The sequence below is a fragment of the Fringilla coelebs genome (genome assembly GCF_963513975.1).
Source record: "Fringilla coelebs genome assembly, chromosome: 3".
Lineage (NCBI taxonomy): Eukaryota > Metazoa > Chordata > Aves > Passeriformes > Fringillidae > Fringilla > Fringilla coelebs.
The window spans coordinates 102556181-102568794 of NC_140030.1; the positions used below are offsets into that span (position 1 = coordinate 102556181).

Sequence of the window (12614 nt, forward strand, 5' to 3'; positions counted from 1 at the left end):
GTGTAGAGGCACAAGAGGAATTTTTTTTTCCCTTTTCATCTTTCCAGTACCCTGAAAAAGTGCTGGGGGACTCTTTGGAGGTTGTTAACCTCTGATATGAAATTACACATGAGTATGGTTGGTTGCTTTTTCTAGAAAGTGTAACATGTTGCTTCTTAATCTCTTCTTTTGTTTGAAAAGAAATTGTCATCTGCACTTTAGAACAACTTTGAAGAAGTAAAATATTAATTTGATATTTAAAAAAAATATATTATTAATCCAGAATCTTGTAAGGTTTCCTAAAATATCTCAGCTTCATTTTTCACCTTGTGTAGGCTATTCTGGTGGTAATGAGAGTCAAGATTAATAACATTTAAATTGATAAAGGCTCATTATCTTACATTTGCATTGGAGTGTAGAAAACTTGAAGCTCATGTGTATCTGCTGTCCAGGTCTGACTGGAGGATTAGGATTTAATCACTGACATCATGGGTAGAAGAAGGAATAAAATGTTCTGTTTGACTCCTATTGTAATGTAAGATGAATGATCTGTATTGATAAAAGTAGTGTTCAAATTTCCAGTTAGGTTACTATGCAGCATCAGACTTTCCACAAAGAAAAAAAACCCAAAAAAAATCTCAATTGCTTTTTGTGGGATCCTCACATTCTGCTTCTGATGGAACTGGCAGGGTTCATTTTTAATAGCTTGTATTATTTATTGGCCCTTAGATTAGGAGCAGTGATTCTAGTATGATACAATGGGGTTAGACAAGCTTGTTTGAAAATACAGCACAACAATAGTTTTTGAATGTTTCTAGGATTTTCTTAAACATTTACCAAATTATTGGTAGCCTAAACAATAATTTGAGGCTCAAATCCAGCACTTTTTTAGTGTTAGATTTAAAAGAATGAGTGGACTTGCAGACCTTTGCATTTGTCATTCAGTTTGTGAAACTGATCTCTTCATGCTGTTCAGTTTGTAACAGCAGTTTATGAAGTGAGATTAGATTTTTTGCTATCTTTTGAAATGATTTAATGCTCATCTTAACTTGGAAACATTTTTTTTCCCCAAATGTAGCCTGAACTATACAAGTCCATCATTGAAGATGTGATTGAAGGTGTGCGGGAGCTCTTTGCAGAGGAGGGTGTAGAGGAGCAGGTTCTGAAAGACTTGAAGCAGGTTTGTTGGGTCCACTTGCATAGATAGCAGTTGTGTTTGTGGTTTTTTTTTGAGATGATGGACCTGTCCATTTCTTTGCCCTCTAAAACATAAAACTTTTGCCCTGACTTAAGAGTTGCAAGTATCGTGGGGGCTGCTGGGAGTTGAAATTGGTTAGATTTTGCTGCCCTATTTGTTGGATAGAATCAGTCAATTTACTCTTGGAAAAGCTGGGAATACCTGATTATCTCTTTAGATGCAGTTTGTTTTTAAAGCTGATGTCTGTTGACCTTAATAATCTTCCTGCAGCTTTGGGAAACGAAGGTGACGCAGTCTAGAGCAACAGAAGGCTTCTTCAAACACAGCCACTGTTCTCCACGGTTCAATCTGCAGCTGCCACACAGTTCTCACAGCATTTTGCAGACTTCAGCAGGTCAGATATTGTTGGACACAGTGCATGCAATTTATGAATATCTCATTGATTTAGGGATATTTTTGAAAGATTGAAATAATCTTGGTTTGTGTATGTATCTTATGCATATATCTAGCTTGATGTGGAACAGTAATTATTTGAAAGCAGAATTTGACCAGTAAATGATGAATTAAACTTTAATAAATTAATAGGATTCTGTCTACATGCTTTTGATCAGCTGCTCATTTCCAGTGGCAAAACATGCAGAGAGTTTTAGCCTCCTTGTCTGCAGTCCAATGGTGTAGCACTTCAGTTGCAAATTTACCTGCAGGGTTAAGCTCCTGCTTCCCCTTTTAATGTGCGTCCTGATGTGCAGAGGTTTTATGGCTCATTTGTGCCATGCAGTTCTGCTGTCAGGCTGGGGCTTAATCTCATTCTCAATTTGTTAAAATGTAATCCCTTACTCAAACAGAAGAGAGGAAGCTTTTTTGTTTCCCTTTCAGTTAGCTTTTCTAAAAGCAGTATTCCTGTTGCAGAGGAGTACTTGACTTTCACTCAGTCTCTGACATCAGGACCTGTTCCTCTTAATAAAGTCCAGCTGACCACTGTGGTATTGTTGTGGTAGAGTGTAGTACTCAGCTGAGACTTATCCCAAAGTGAGGGGCTGTGAGGACCTTTGCCCATGAAGGACAAACCCCATATGAGATGATTTAATGAAAATCCATGTTGTAGTGTATTTCAAGCTTGGGCAGGCATTCTTTATCAGTGGAGTTCTTTTCTTTTTTTCCTTTCTTTTTTTTTTCTCTTCCTTTCTTGTGTTTGTTTGGGTTTTGTTTTTTTTTTTTTTACATTCTTCCTAGTTGAATGAACTGTTTTTGGAGGCAGGTGTTTTATTAGTTCCATGTGACTAAAGGGAATATACTTTTGTGTTTGCAGGCTATTGGAGGTTTTATATTTAATGAGCCTTTCCTTCTTACTCTTATTTAAAGAGCAATACTAAGGGCAAGCAGTCTGGGTAAATCTATTTGTTTCTAAAAAGGGGATTTGAATTGCCCCATGGCCAGAGATTTTCAAAGCAGTTAGGGCCACCTAAATTGCTTGTTTCTAAAAGCCCAGGAAAGTTTTCCCTTTGCCCTTTTTTCTCCCACAGAATTCAGTATTGGGTGCTGTTGAAAATCTTAGCTTACTGTTCCTACTTTCAGCATCACTGGATTCGTTCTGCTGTGAAGAAACTACTTGCATGTTTTCCTCAAGTTGACAAGGCAATACTTGTGCTCACTAATGAGGATGAACTGAAGTTAGATTGCTTTAGCTTCACTCATATTTGCTGTAAATTATTGAATGATAACTGTATCCAAGAAATTAATGTTTTTTGTAAACTGGCTTTTTAAAATTTTTTTACAGCTTCTTATGTCATCCAAGCTGGCAGAGGTTTTCAGCATTTCACAGCAGCAAAACTGGTAGGTACCTGTAGTGATGTTTTACTTCAATTTTGATTATGTTGGGCTCCTAAATTTTTAAAATTGTTTGCCAGTTATTAATAGGCTTCAGGAGGGAGAGTTGTAACACTGCTGCTTCTGTTGGAGCAATGAAAAAGGATGGGCTGTACCAGCTGGTTCTGCAAAAGTGAAGCCAGAAATGTTGGAAAGACACAGCTGCCTGTATTTAGCCCATAGGATGAAAGTGTAGTGGAAATGGCACAGCTACATATACTTTTTAAAGAAAAAAATTTATTACTGGTTGTTAAAATAGTGCTTGGCTGGGAAATACTACCACTAGGGAAGCTGGGTGCAGCATTATCTGTGAGGTGTAGAAATCATCCAGAAGGAAAATGAGTGTTTTTATAGTTGACAAGTTCAGAACTCTGAGCATAGCAAAATTTCTTTGGGGAGCAGCTACTGATTGCCAGAGCTTGATGAACTTACTGAGTGCCTCCTGAGCCTCAAGCTAAGTAGCTTGTCAAGTTGAAATATAATATTGGGAAGATGTTTGTGCAATATGTGCGTTTCCTGATTTAAAAGTTGGATTTCCTCAGATGAGCTAGATTGAAAGGGAGGTGTATATCCAACTCTTTGCTTCCCAGGAGGAAAAGAGACTATGAAGTGACCTCATCGGCCTAGGCAAGAAATCTGTGCTGTGTGGAGTAATGCATAAACTTAGGTGAAAATGACTTTGAGTAGAAAAAGACCTTTCTGGATGGTGGGTACTTGAGGGGATTATGGATAAAGTTGCCTTAACAAAAAGGGAGTGTGATAGCTGGAAAGCAGGAAACACCTGGGGCAAGCCATTGCTCTGTCACTGCAGAATACTCTTCATCCATCTAAATCTCAGAAGCACGATGCAGCTTTCCAGTGAAGCTGACCACAGAGAGGCCCTCACTCCTGTTTCCCATGGATACTCCAGGTGTGGCACTCAGTGCCCTTTCCTGCCTAAGCCCAGCTCTTGTGTTGCAGGGGCCCCCACGAGTGGGTGTGACTCTTGCTCTCCCTTCCTGTGTTGCTTATCCTTTACAGATGCCAACTGGAGTGATGCTGCAGCCAGCCCCAGGTAAGGGTAACTAAGGGATGTCAAACCTTGCAGTGCCCTGGGGATGTTGAAGGACAGTTCCAGGGACAGTAGATAAAACAGATGAGAAGTTAAAGTCTAGGGTAAAGCCAGTTACCCTTCTCTTTGTACTTTGTTTTTGTAGTGGCTGTGTGGGGGAAGTAACTGCAGTGATTAGTTGGTGTGTCAGGTTTACAACTAGTAACAAGTGTTTTCCTTTGTCAGCCCAGATGCAGGTATCTCCTTCTCCCTGTCTCTCTGGGACAATCTTCTATGCTTTCAGAAAGCTAAAGGCGCTGTGGTGCTTCAGAGACAAAATTGATTTCTTATTCAAATGAAATCCAACTATCTATTAACCTTCTTGATCCCATTCTTTTGGTGATAACACTGCCTGTACTGCTTGTACAAAAACTGCCTGTACTGCTTTGGTGTGATCAGTGGAAGGCTTAGTTCAGTCATTGACTCTTCTCTCAAACTGCTGTTCTTTGATGAAAACTGATGTCTCTAGTTATCTGTTTCAGGTATAATTCCTGATGTCATGAGACCTGTAGACTGGTACCAGTAACTCTGTCTGTGTGAGCATGTGTGTGTCCCCACAGAAGAAAAATCAAATGAAATTTGGAACTTGGTTCTGGGATCACAATTCTAACACTGATAAGCATTCAGTATTTGGAGTGATTTTCTTAGGAAAAGATACATAAAATAGAGGTTGTTTGTTTTTTTTAGAACTAAAATTAGTTTTAGGTGTTAGGTATTCTCTCTAAAAAAACTTCAAGTCTTTTAGAGAGAATACCTAAATGTCCTTAAAGGGATGAACTCTCCCTGTAGCCATGGACTAGTTTAGTTTCATTTTGTATTCCTTAGTTTCTGGAATGACATGAAAAAAATTAAAACCCAGGGTATTTATTTATTTATTCATTTAAAATCCAGTATGTAGTTAAATTATTTAACTTACTGTCACAGGGCACTGTGTAGGCCAAACCCAAAAAGAGGTATTAAACATGATGGACTGGCTGGATGCCGTGATTCAGAAAGCTTCTGAATGCCTGATTTTCAAGGGCTGGAATTGTGCTTGAGGAAAGTTTTGCTTTGCAAATGTCCTTTTTCTTATGGTTTGCCCTGGTGTTTGCTCTTGTTTTTAGTGGGGACAGGTCATTGGCCTGGATGAGCCTGTAGTTTCACCTGCTGAAGCAGTTTTGAACTCTTCTCTCTGCAGGGCAACTTTACAAGGTGAATGTGCCTGTTGTGGTCACACAGGCCTCAGGAGATGGGAGCATTCTCCACTACCCTGTGCAGCAGATGTTTCATCCCCTGGGGCAAGCTTCAGTACTGCAGGCCAGCCTTGCCAGTGTAACACAGCTGAATGCATCTGCTGCCCATGCAGCTGGTGAAACACTGCAGCCCCAGGAGGCTGCTCTCCAACAGGCTGTGCTGTTTAAACCAAGCTATGTGGAAAAACAACACCTGGAGAACTCAGCTACCTTGGTCCAGCAGCCTCCTGTGAGTCTGCAGGAATATGAAATTAATGCAGTGTTGAATCAATGCAGCGAATCCACAGAAAAATTCCAGCATGACAACCTTCACACAGCTGTGTTTACTCCACAATGCTCTGAAGGACTTTTTATTGATGAATCCTTGGCAAGCAGCTCAAGCAATGTCCTGCTGGATGTGGAAGGGCAGCTGGACATGGAGCATCCGGAGCTGCTGCAGCAGCAGGTGTCTGATGATATCATTGACCTGATTATTGCAGGGGAAAGTTTGGATGAAAATGCATTTCTAAAGGATCAGGGCAGCATGGCTTCCTCTGACAAGGTAAGGTCTTTTGTTTCTCAGCTAATGAAAATGCATCTGTTAGAGGGGGTTGTTTGAACACATTTCTAAGTGACAACTAGCACCTCTAAATGAGAAGAATGAAAGTTATTTTGATTTTATGGTTCAGTCTTAAGCTTTTTTAGAATAGCAGGAGCTGACTGCTTGTTTTTATATTAAGAATTTGTCAAAATTACTGTTAAAGTACTGTGATGAGAATATCAATTTAAAAACACTGCCAAATGTAATGGATAGATAGAATGTATTAGAGTTATTGATTACTTTTGAGAATCATGGGGGCGTTTTGTGACTGTGCAGACATGAAAGACTCCTTGAGAACTTCCATCCCATTCTGGCACTGATCTGCATATGGATACTGGTCAATTGTGGGTAAAGTGCTTTTGCAGGATCAGCTGGGATTAATTTTATCTTGTAATGTGTGAAGAGCATTAAAGATGTATTGAGAATGCATTCAGGATGAGAAGTCAAATTTGATAAGTGAAAATCTCCTTGAAGAAAATGTATTTCCTTGGGGAGAAAGTCCTGGATAAACTAGAACTCAGCTAGAGCTGTGTGGGAAACTTGAGTGATTTTAATTAACAAGCCTCTTTCCTGACCTCATCTAATTTTAGTGCCAGAAATTATTTGCAGATGTTTGAAGTTCAGGCTGGCTTGGTGACTTTGAGTTGTAGTGCTCATATGTGATTGAGACAAATTTATTAAATGCAAATTTAATGACAGTAATGCCAAATGTCTGTAAATAGAAAGTGTAATGTTGCTCGTCTGAACTCTGATGGCAGCATGATGAAGACTGTCTGTAGTGAGAATGGGAGGTCAAAACAAAATGTTCCTTTCCTGAACTAGAAAGAGTATGTGGATGGGAATTAAGTGCTACAATAAAGATTTAATGAGAAACTGAGGATGGCTGAAACCTTAAAGCCCTTTTATGCTCCTGTGAATGCTCTGTTTAGGAATTCTGTCACTTTTATGAACAGCAACTTAAAGTACTGAAGTATTTACTGTCTCTCCCAGCTTTTTATATCTTACTTAAACAAAGCATTTTGAGTGAGTTGAGGGAGAGGGATCAATTCTTCTTGACTTTTATTTCAAAAATGAAAAATGCTATTTTTGAGGGTGGAGGAGTAGCTTCCTTTTTTGTTTTTATGGGAGGGTTGTGTTTTGCAGTAGAAATTTTAAGTGCCTTTGTTTTAGAGTTGTTTGAGTACAAGGGTATTTAGAGAAAAGGGTAAGAATTTTTTTTTTTCTGTATTGCTGAGGAATCTTTTACCTGGGTTCCATTTAAGTTAGATGCAGCACAATGTTTACAAATGTACTCAGGTTTTACAAGCAGCAGGACCTGAAACTCCCATATTAGTGCCCCAGGCTTGTTGATACATTAAAAAAAAGTGTCAGGCTTTGTGCTGAGCATGGGTGGTGTTGATTCACAAGCTGTCCCTGGTCTCTTTCATTGCTGTCCCACGGAACTCGCGGAGCAGGTGGAATCCGATTTACCGCTGGAGAAAGATCTCTGCGGTGACATTGAAGGCATAAGTCAGCTCGATGGCACCGGGGATGTCTCTTCCAAGGAACAAATACCACATACAAAAGATAAAGAAGAGAATGAATTCATTGGCTTTATTGATTCAGAGGATCTAAGGGTTCTGGATGATGAGGAAGATTATGATGAAGAATGTGACAGCTCTTCAAACATAGAGTCCAGCGGCAGTGATGGGGACAATGAGGACCTCCAGATAGACATAGTTGAAGAGGTAATTTACTTTTAAACCTTTAGAAGCACATAACAGTATTAGATCTCTCAACTGTTGAATTGTTGGACCTAGAACATTTCCTGTTTAGTTTGATGCAGGGCATGCACAGTGAAGTTACAAACCTCTGGAGACAGGAGGTGCTGCAGAGAAATTACTTGAACACTCATTATGAGGAGTATGGACAAATGAAAGAACTCTTGGAAAGTCATTTGTTTATTGGATGAATTAAAGTACTTAGCTATCAGAATTAAAGTTTTATTGCAAAACCTTAGCCTCAGTGGAATGGAGCTTTTGACTTAAGTAAGACATTATTTAAAGAATTAGATTTAAATAAGATCAGAATACAAATCTAAGTTTCCTTTCATTCCGAAGGACCACAGGGAATTAGACAGCGAACAATATGATACAAGAACTTTGCTCTCTGTTTAATGCCCTGCGTTTGTTTTAATGCCCTGTTAATGCCCTTGGTTTTCCTTTTTCCTAAATACTTACGCAATTTTGTATCCTATGGGTTTATTTACAAGAGCATCAACTTGTAGCATTTAGACTTCACATAAATACAACTTGATCAGTATTCAGTTACTGGGATCTGCTTTATCACTTAGCAGTTTTGCTTTTTTGACCTGTGTTTTTGTTTAGGGTGTTTTGTGCAAACATGTAAAAGGTACTTGTAAATGAGGTTGGTGCAATGTAGACTTCACAGCCCCCAGGTCTTCATTTTTGCAATGGTAAATATATTGTTCTGGGAATGTTTAATTCCAAGTATATTCAATGCTGTTCTGAAAGAGTGTATAAAACAGAATTTTAATCTCTAGGACCCCTTAAACTCTGGTGACGATGTCAGTGAGCAGGACATTGCAGACTTGTTTGACACCGACAATGTGATAGTTTGTCAGTATGAAAAGGTACAGTAATACACTTTTATCTTTGTTCTTTAATCATCCTAAATAATACCTGCAGCAAATCCATCTCTGCTCTCCTGTCAGTGCCTTTTGAAGAAACTCTAATGCTGTAATGGAGTGTTTAAATGATGTGTTTAGCTGACAATAGTCTGAAGACTTTCCTACTGTTTTCTGAAAAGAGGATAATCATAATGGGCTATTAAAGGAAAAGGGAACAACAAGTCTGGCAAAATTATGATTTGTAAAGATGCAAAAGCTTGTTTATTTCCTTAACTTTTAAGTAAGATCAACATCTCCGTGGATGTTGAGCATATTCAGCTGTGAATTAAGGCTTTTAAAAAGGAGAAAGAAAGAGAAGTGTATGTACTTTCTTTTCCTTTCTTTAAAATTTGCCTTTGTAGTGCTCACTGGGAGATTTTCCTACCAGAATTTTGTTGTGTCTGAGAAACAAAGTAGTTGTTGAGTGCCTTATTGTCCACCTTCATTTTAATGTTTAAAATTCAACCTTACTTTGAACTCCTGAAGATCAAATGAAATCATTTTAGCTATTGTATGGTTTTGGATGCTTACATGTTAGTAATTTAAAAGAGAAAAAAAGGGCATATTTTACAGCAAATATGGAAAAATGTGTCTGTAGTTTAAGAGTGTGCCTTGACTTTTTTTTTAATATTCTTTCAAAAGTGCCAAGAGATAACTTTTCATGTGTCCAACTAGGCTTGTCTTAATGGTTGTCTGTGGTTTAGAAAATTGAGAGGTGCTAAGAGAATTGTCTTTATAAAACTGTGACAGATTGACTGTTCCTGAGACCAGTTGTTTTGGAAAGTTATAGGGATATGTGTAGAAAATGCCTCTAAAATGAAACTATTGGTGTCTGTATTGTATTGAAAGGTACACCAAGTTTTGCAGCTTCTGGACTCGGACATTACAGTTACTATAGGCAGTGCATACTGTTATCTAGAGCAAGTTTTGTCTGAAATAAGCTGAAAAATTGTCTGAAAATCTAAAAGAAACTACTAGGAAGGTCAGCACTAGGCATGCCTTATAGGAAATTTAATATCAGATGTTATTAGAAATTGAGAGTTACAGAAGCTGGGGAAAGATGTTGGTAGCTTTCCCCTTTGCAATACAGATTTAATAAAACATATAGGCCCAGTAGAAAGTAGATAAAACCAGTTATGTCTTAAATTTCCTTGTTGCCTTTAAGACAGTGTTGGTGGTAAAATTGCTGTCCTGTTTCTTTTCTTTCTGGAATTGAAAACTGAAGCTGGCAATTCAAGGAGTTTTCTAGGGATATTTAAAATTCCTTCTTTTAGTATTAAACAAAACTTTCTGGAGTATGGATCTCTCTGTAGGCATTTAAAAAGAAGCAGAATATGCAAATTCTTTCTTACTTTTTAAAAAAATTAAATATTAGTATTTGCTTTTAAGCCAAGTTTTGGTGCCTGCAACATTGCTTTGCCATGTGGAAGGGAACACTGCTTTTTAGTTAAGCTACACTGGTTTGCAAGGTGTGCTGTGTTTTGGGATTGCCCTGTTACTGTTCTCTTGTCCTGCTGGTGTTGAGCTGTAATAGGTAACACTTTTTAGGGGGAAGTTGTGGGATAGGAGAGTGGGACAGGATGGGATAAGGTTTCTCTCTTGGGGGTGCTGGGAGTTCTTCAAAAACAATTGAAGTAGGATGCTTCCATTGAGTATTCCATTGAATATTTGGGGCCATAACAAATTTATAATAAAAATCAGGTGTGTAAAACAGGTTGTGCTTAAATCTTGTTGTTTTTTTTTAATGACTGGTCTAATTTATATTTGTGATTTCATTAATTTTGATTATTATTTTTCATCAGATACATCGAACTAAGAATAAATGGAAGTTCTACTTAAAAGATGGAGTGATGTCCATTGAGGGTAAAGACCATGTTTTTGCAAAAGCCACTGGAGATGCAGAGTGGTGAAGCTTCACTCCAGTATGTCCTTGAAGGTGTGGCATTATTTCCTTCTAAGCCTTCTGTGAAACACCAAAAAAAAAAAAAAAAAAAAATCATAACAAAAAAAAAAAAAGAAAAGAAAAAAAACCAAACCTCAAACCAAGAAATCTGTGATGAAAAATATGCAAAATCTGTTTTGGTTATTTGTGATGTTAGTCTAATTTGCAAACTAAACCACTGTACTGTTAGCTACTCAGCTGTCTTTGCTGTTCTTTTCTGATTATTTCATTTTTTCCGATGAAGAAGCATCATTGGAATGAATAGCTTTAAAGTTTGAAGTGTTGTATCTGTTTGAAATTCAAGAAGGTAAAGAAATACTTAGTAATTAGTAAAGAACTACTTATTGGTTATAATCAAAATTAGTTTTAGTTCTGTTATTTTTTCCCCAGTTCTTAAAAGCTGAGGTATGAGTTGAAATATAAAATTATACTGTTATGCTAGTCTTTTCAAAGACTTTTGAGTTGAAAAAAAAGCAATATCTATGCAAGTCTGAAACCTGTCGCTCTTTCAGCTGCACATTTCTCTTGATTTTTTTTTTTTTTTTGTAGTTGCTTTGTGTTTTTTGGACTTAGTTTAATGACATGCACTCTAGATATAGTAAGGGAAAGATCCTGGAGCTCTCAATATATGAGAATTATTATTGTTTGTTCTATACTAGCTATGTCTACTGAAATGCAATGAGGAGTGTGATGTAACATTAAAATGTGATTTATTTTCACTGTCAATGCAAAGTCATTTAAGTTTGCTACTGTACATCTCCACTTTGTTCTAAGACTACAGACCAGTAAGCTGTGAATGATACAAATTGTGCATAATAATAAAAGTGTCATCTCGTATACATTTCTAGCACAGAGTTGTTTTTGTGTTCCCTCAGTATAAACTCTGCTTAGAGAAATGGGTACAAGCCATGCATGTGGCAGTAGCTCACCTTACCATGAGATCTTCATTCCTCCCAACATCAACTTTTTGTTAGTTCTTCTAGAAACAAAGGTCCAGAAGAAGCTTTGGGCCCTTGTCTTTCATGGCTGCAGCTTTTGCCTGGCTCGCTCCTGTTCCTTGTAGGGCAAAATGGGCAGTTCCATAGCAAAGCTGCAGCCAGGCTGCCTCAGAATAGGATCATCCTGCTGGAAGAGCAGTGCTACACTAAGGCACACCTTCCCCTTGGCTGCTGCTCCCATGTCTGCTGGAATGAGACATTGTGAGGCATTTTGCTTATCTCTAATCCCTGAGAGGGTGCAGAGGCTGGGAGAAGGAAAAGAAAAAATGAATGTATGGATGAAATGAAGGGAAAAACCCCAGCCCTTGTTCGTAATGGTGCAAATCCTTGTGCTAATGCCATAAGGCAGGAATAGTTCTTTAAAAATTGAGTCTATTACATGCTTTTTTGGATGCCTCTGCTAGTCTCCAGTGTCAAAGACAGGACACTGAACTAGAGCACTTGAACCAAGTGTGACATTCCTTTTGTCTTTTATGGATGCTGCAGCTGGAATGTGAAGAATTGTGTGTTCAGAGGCAGTTAAAATATTGCGGTGTATGATTTCTTTTCCCCCATTCAGATGACTTGTAGCTGCCCTGATGATACGCTTCAGACCCATAAATGCACAAAAAATGCAGCTCTTAGCACATGATAGATGCTTTTAGGTTTCAGCACTCTCTCACAGGCTCTGAGGTGCTCATGCTCTGTAAACGTGCACATTATGAACTGTGGGACCATTTCCAATGTCAGAAAAGACTGGGAGCAGAGTTAGTGTGGCACAGGAATCCATGGGACAGGACTGGATATGCACCATTCACTAAGCACCACAAAGGCTCTGAATGGTGCTTCTGAATTTGACCTGTTTTTCCTGGTCTCTATAAAATAAAGGGACTAAAGAGTGCTTAGTCTTTAGCTAGTTTTACAGATAGCATTAGTAAAGAATTACAGCTTTGAACAAGACATTTACAACTAAATACACCTGAAGTCAGGAATTTTTATAGTAGAAAAAATGTTTCTTATTAAAATGTAAACTCTAGCCTGTGACTTGAACAGTAATCAGTGCTTTTGATCTGAATAGTTTA

The 12614-nt window shown here is 38.1% G+C and overlaps 1 protein-coding gene across 1 annotated transcript; it reads left to right on the forward strand.

Annotated features, from left to right (window-relative positions):
- Positions 1–467: 467 nt before the first annotated feature.
- GTF2A1L (general transcription factor IIA subunit 1 like) lies at positions 468–10523 on the forward strand (the record flags this gene model as incomplete). The annotated part of the gene is made up of 9 exons (XM_084201972.1): positions 468–509; positions 1058–1159; positions 1448–1571; positions 2955–3010; positions 4004–4097; positions 5311–5906; positions 7400–7672; positions 8488–8577; positions 10416–10523. The coding sequence occupies 9 exons, from the start codon at positions 468–470 to the stop codon at positions 10521–10523; spliced, it is 1485 nt and encodes a 494-aa protein (XP_084058098.1).
- Positions 10524–12614: the final 2091 nt, after the last annotated feature.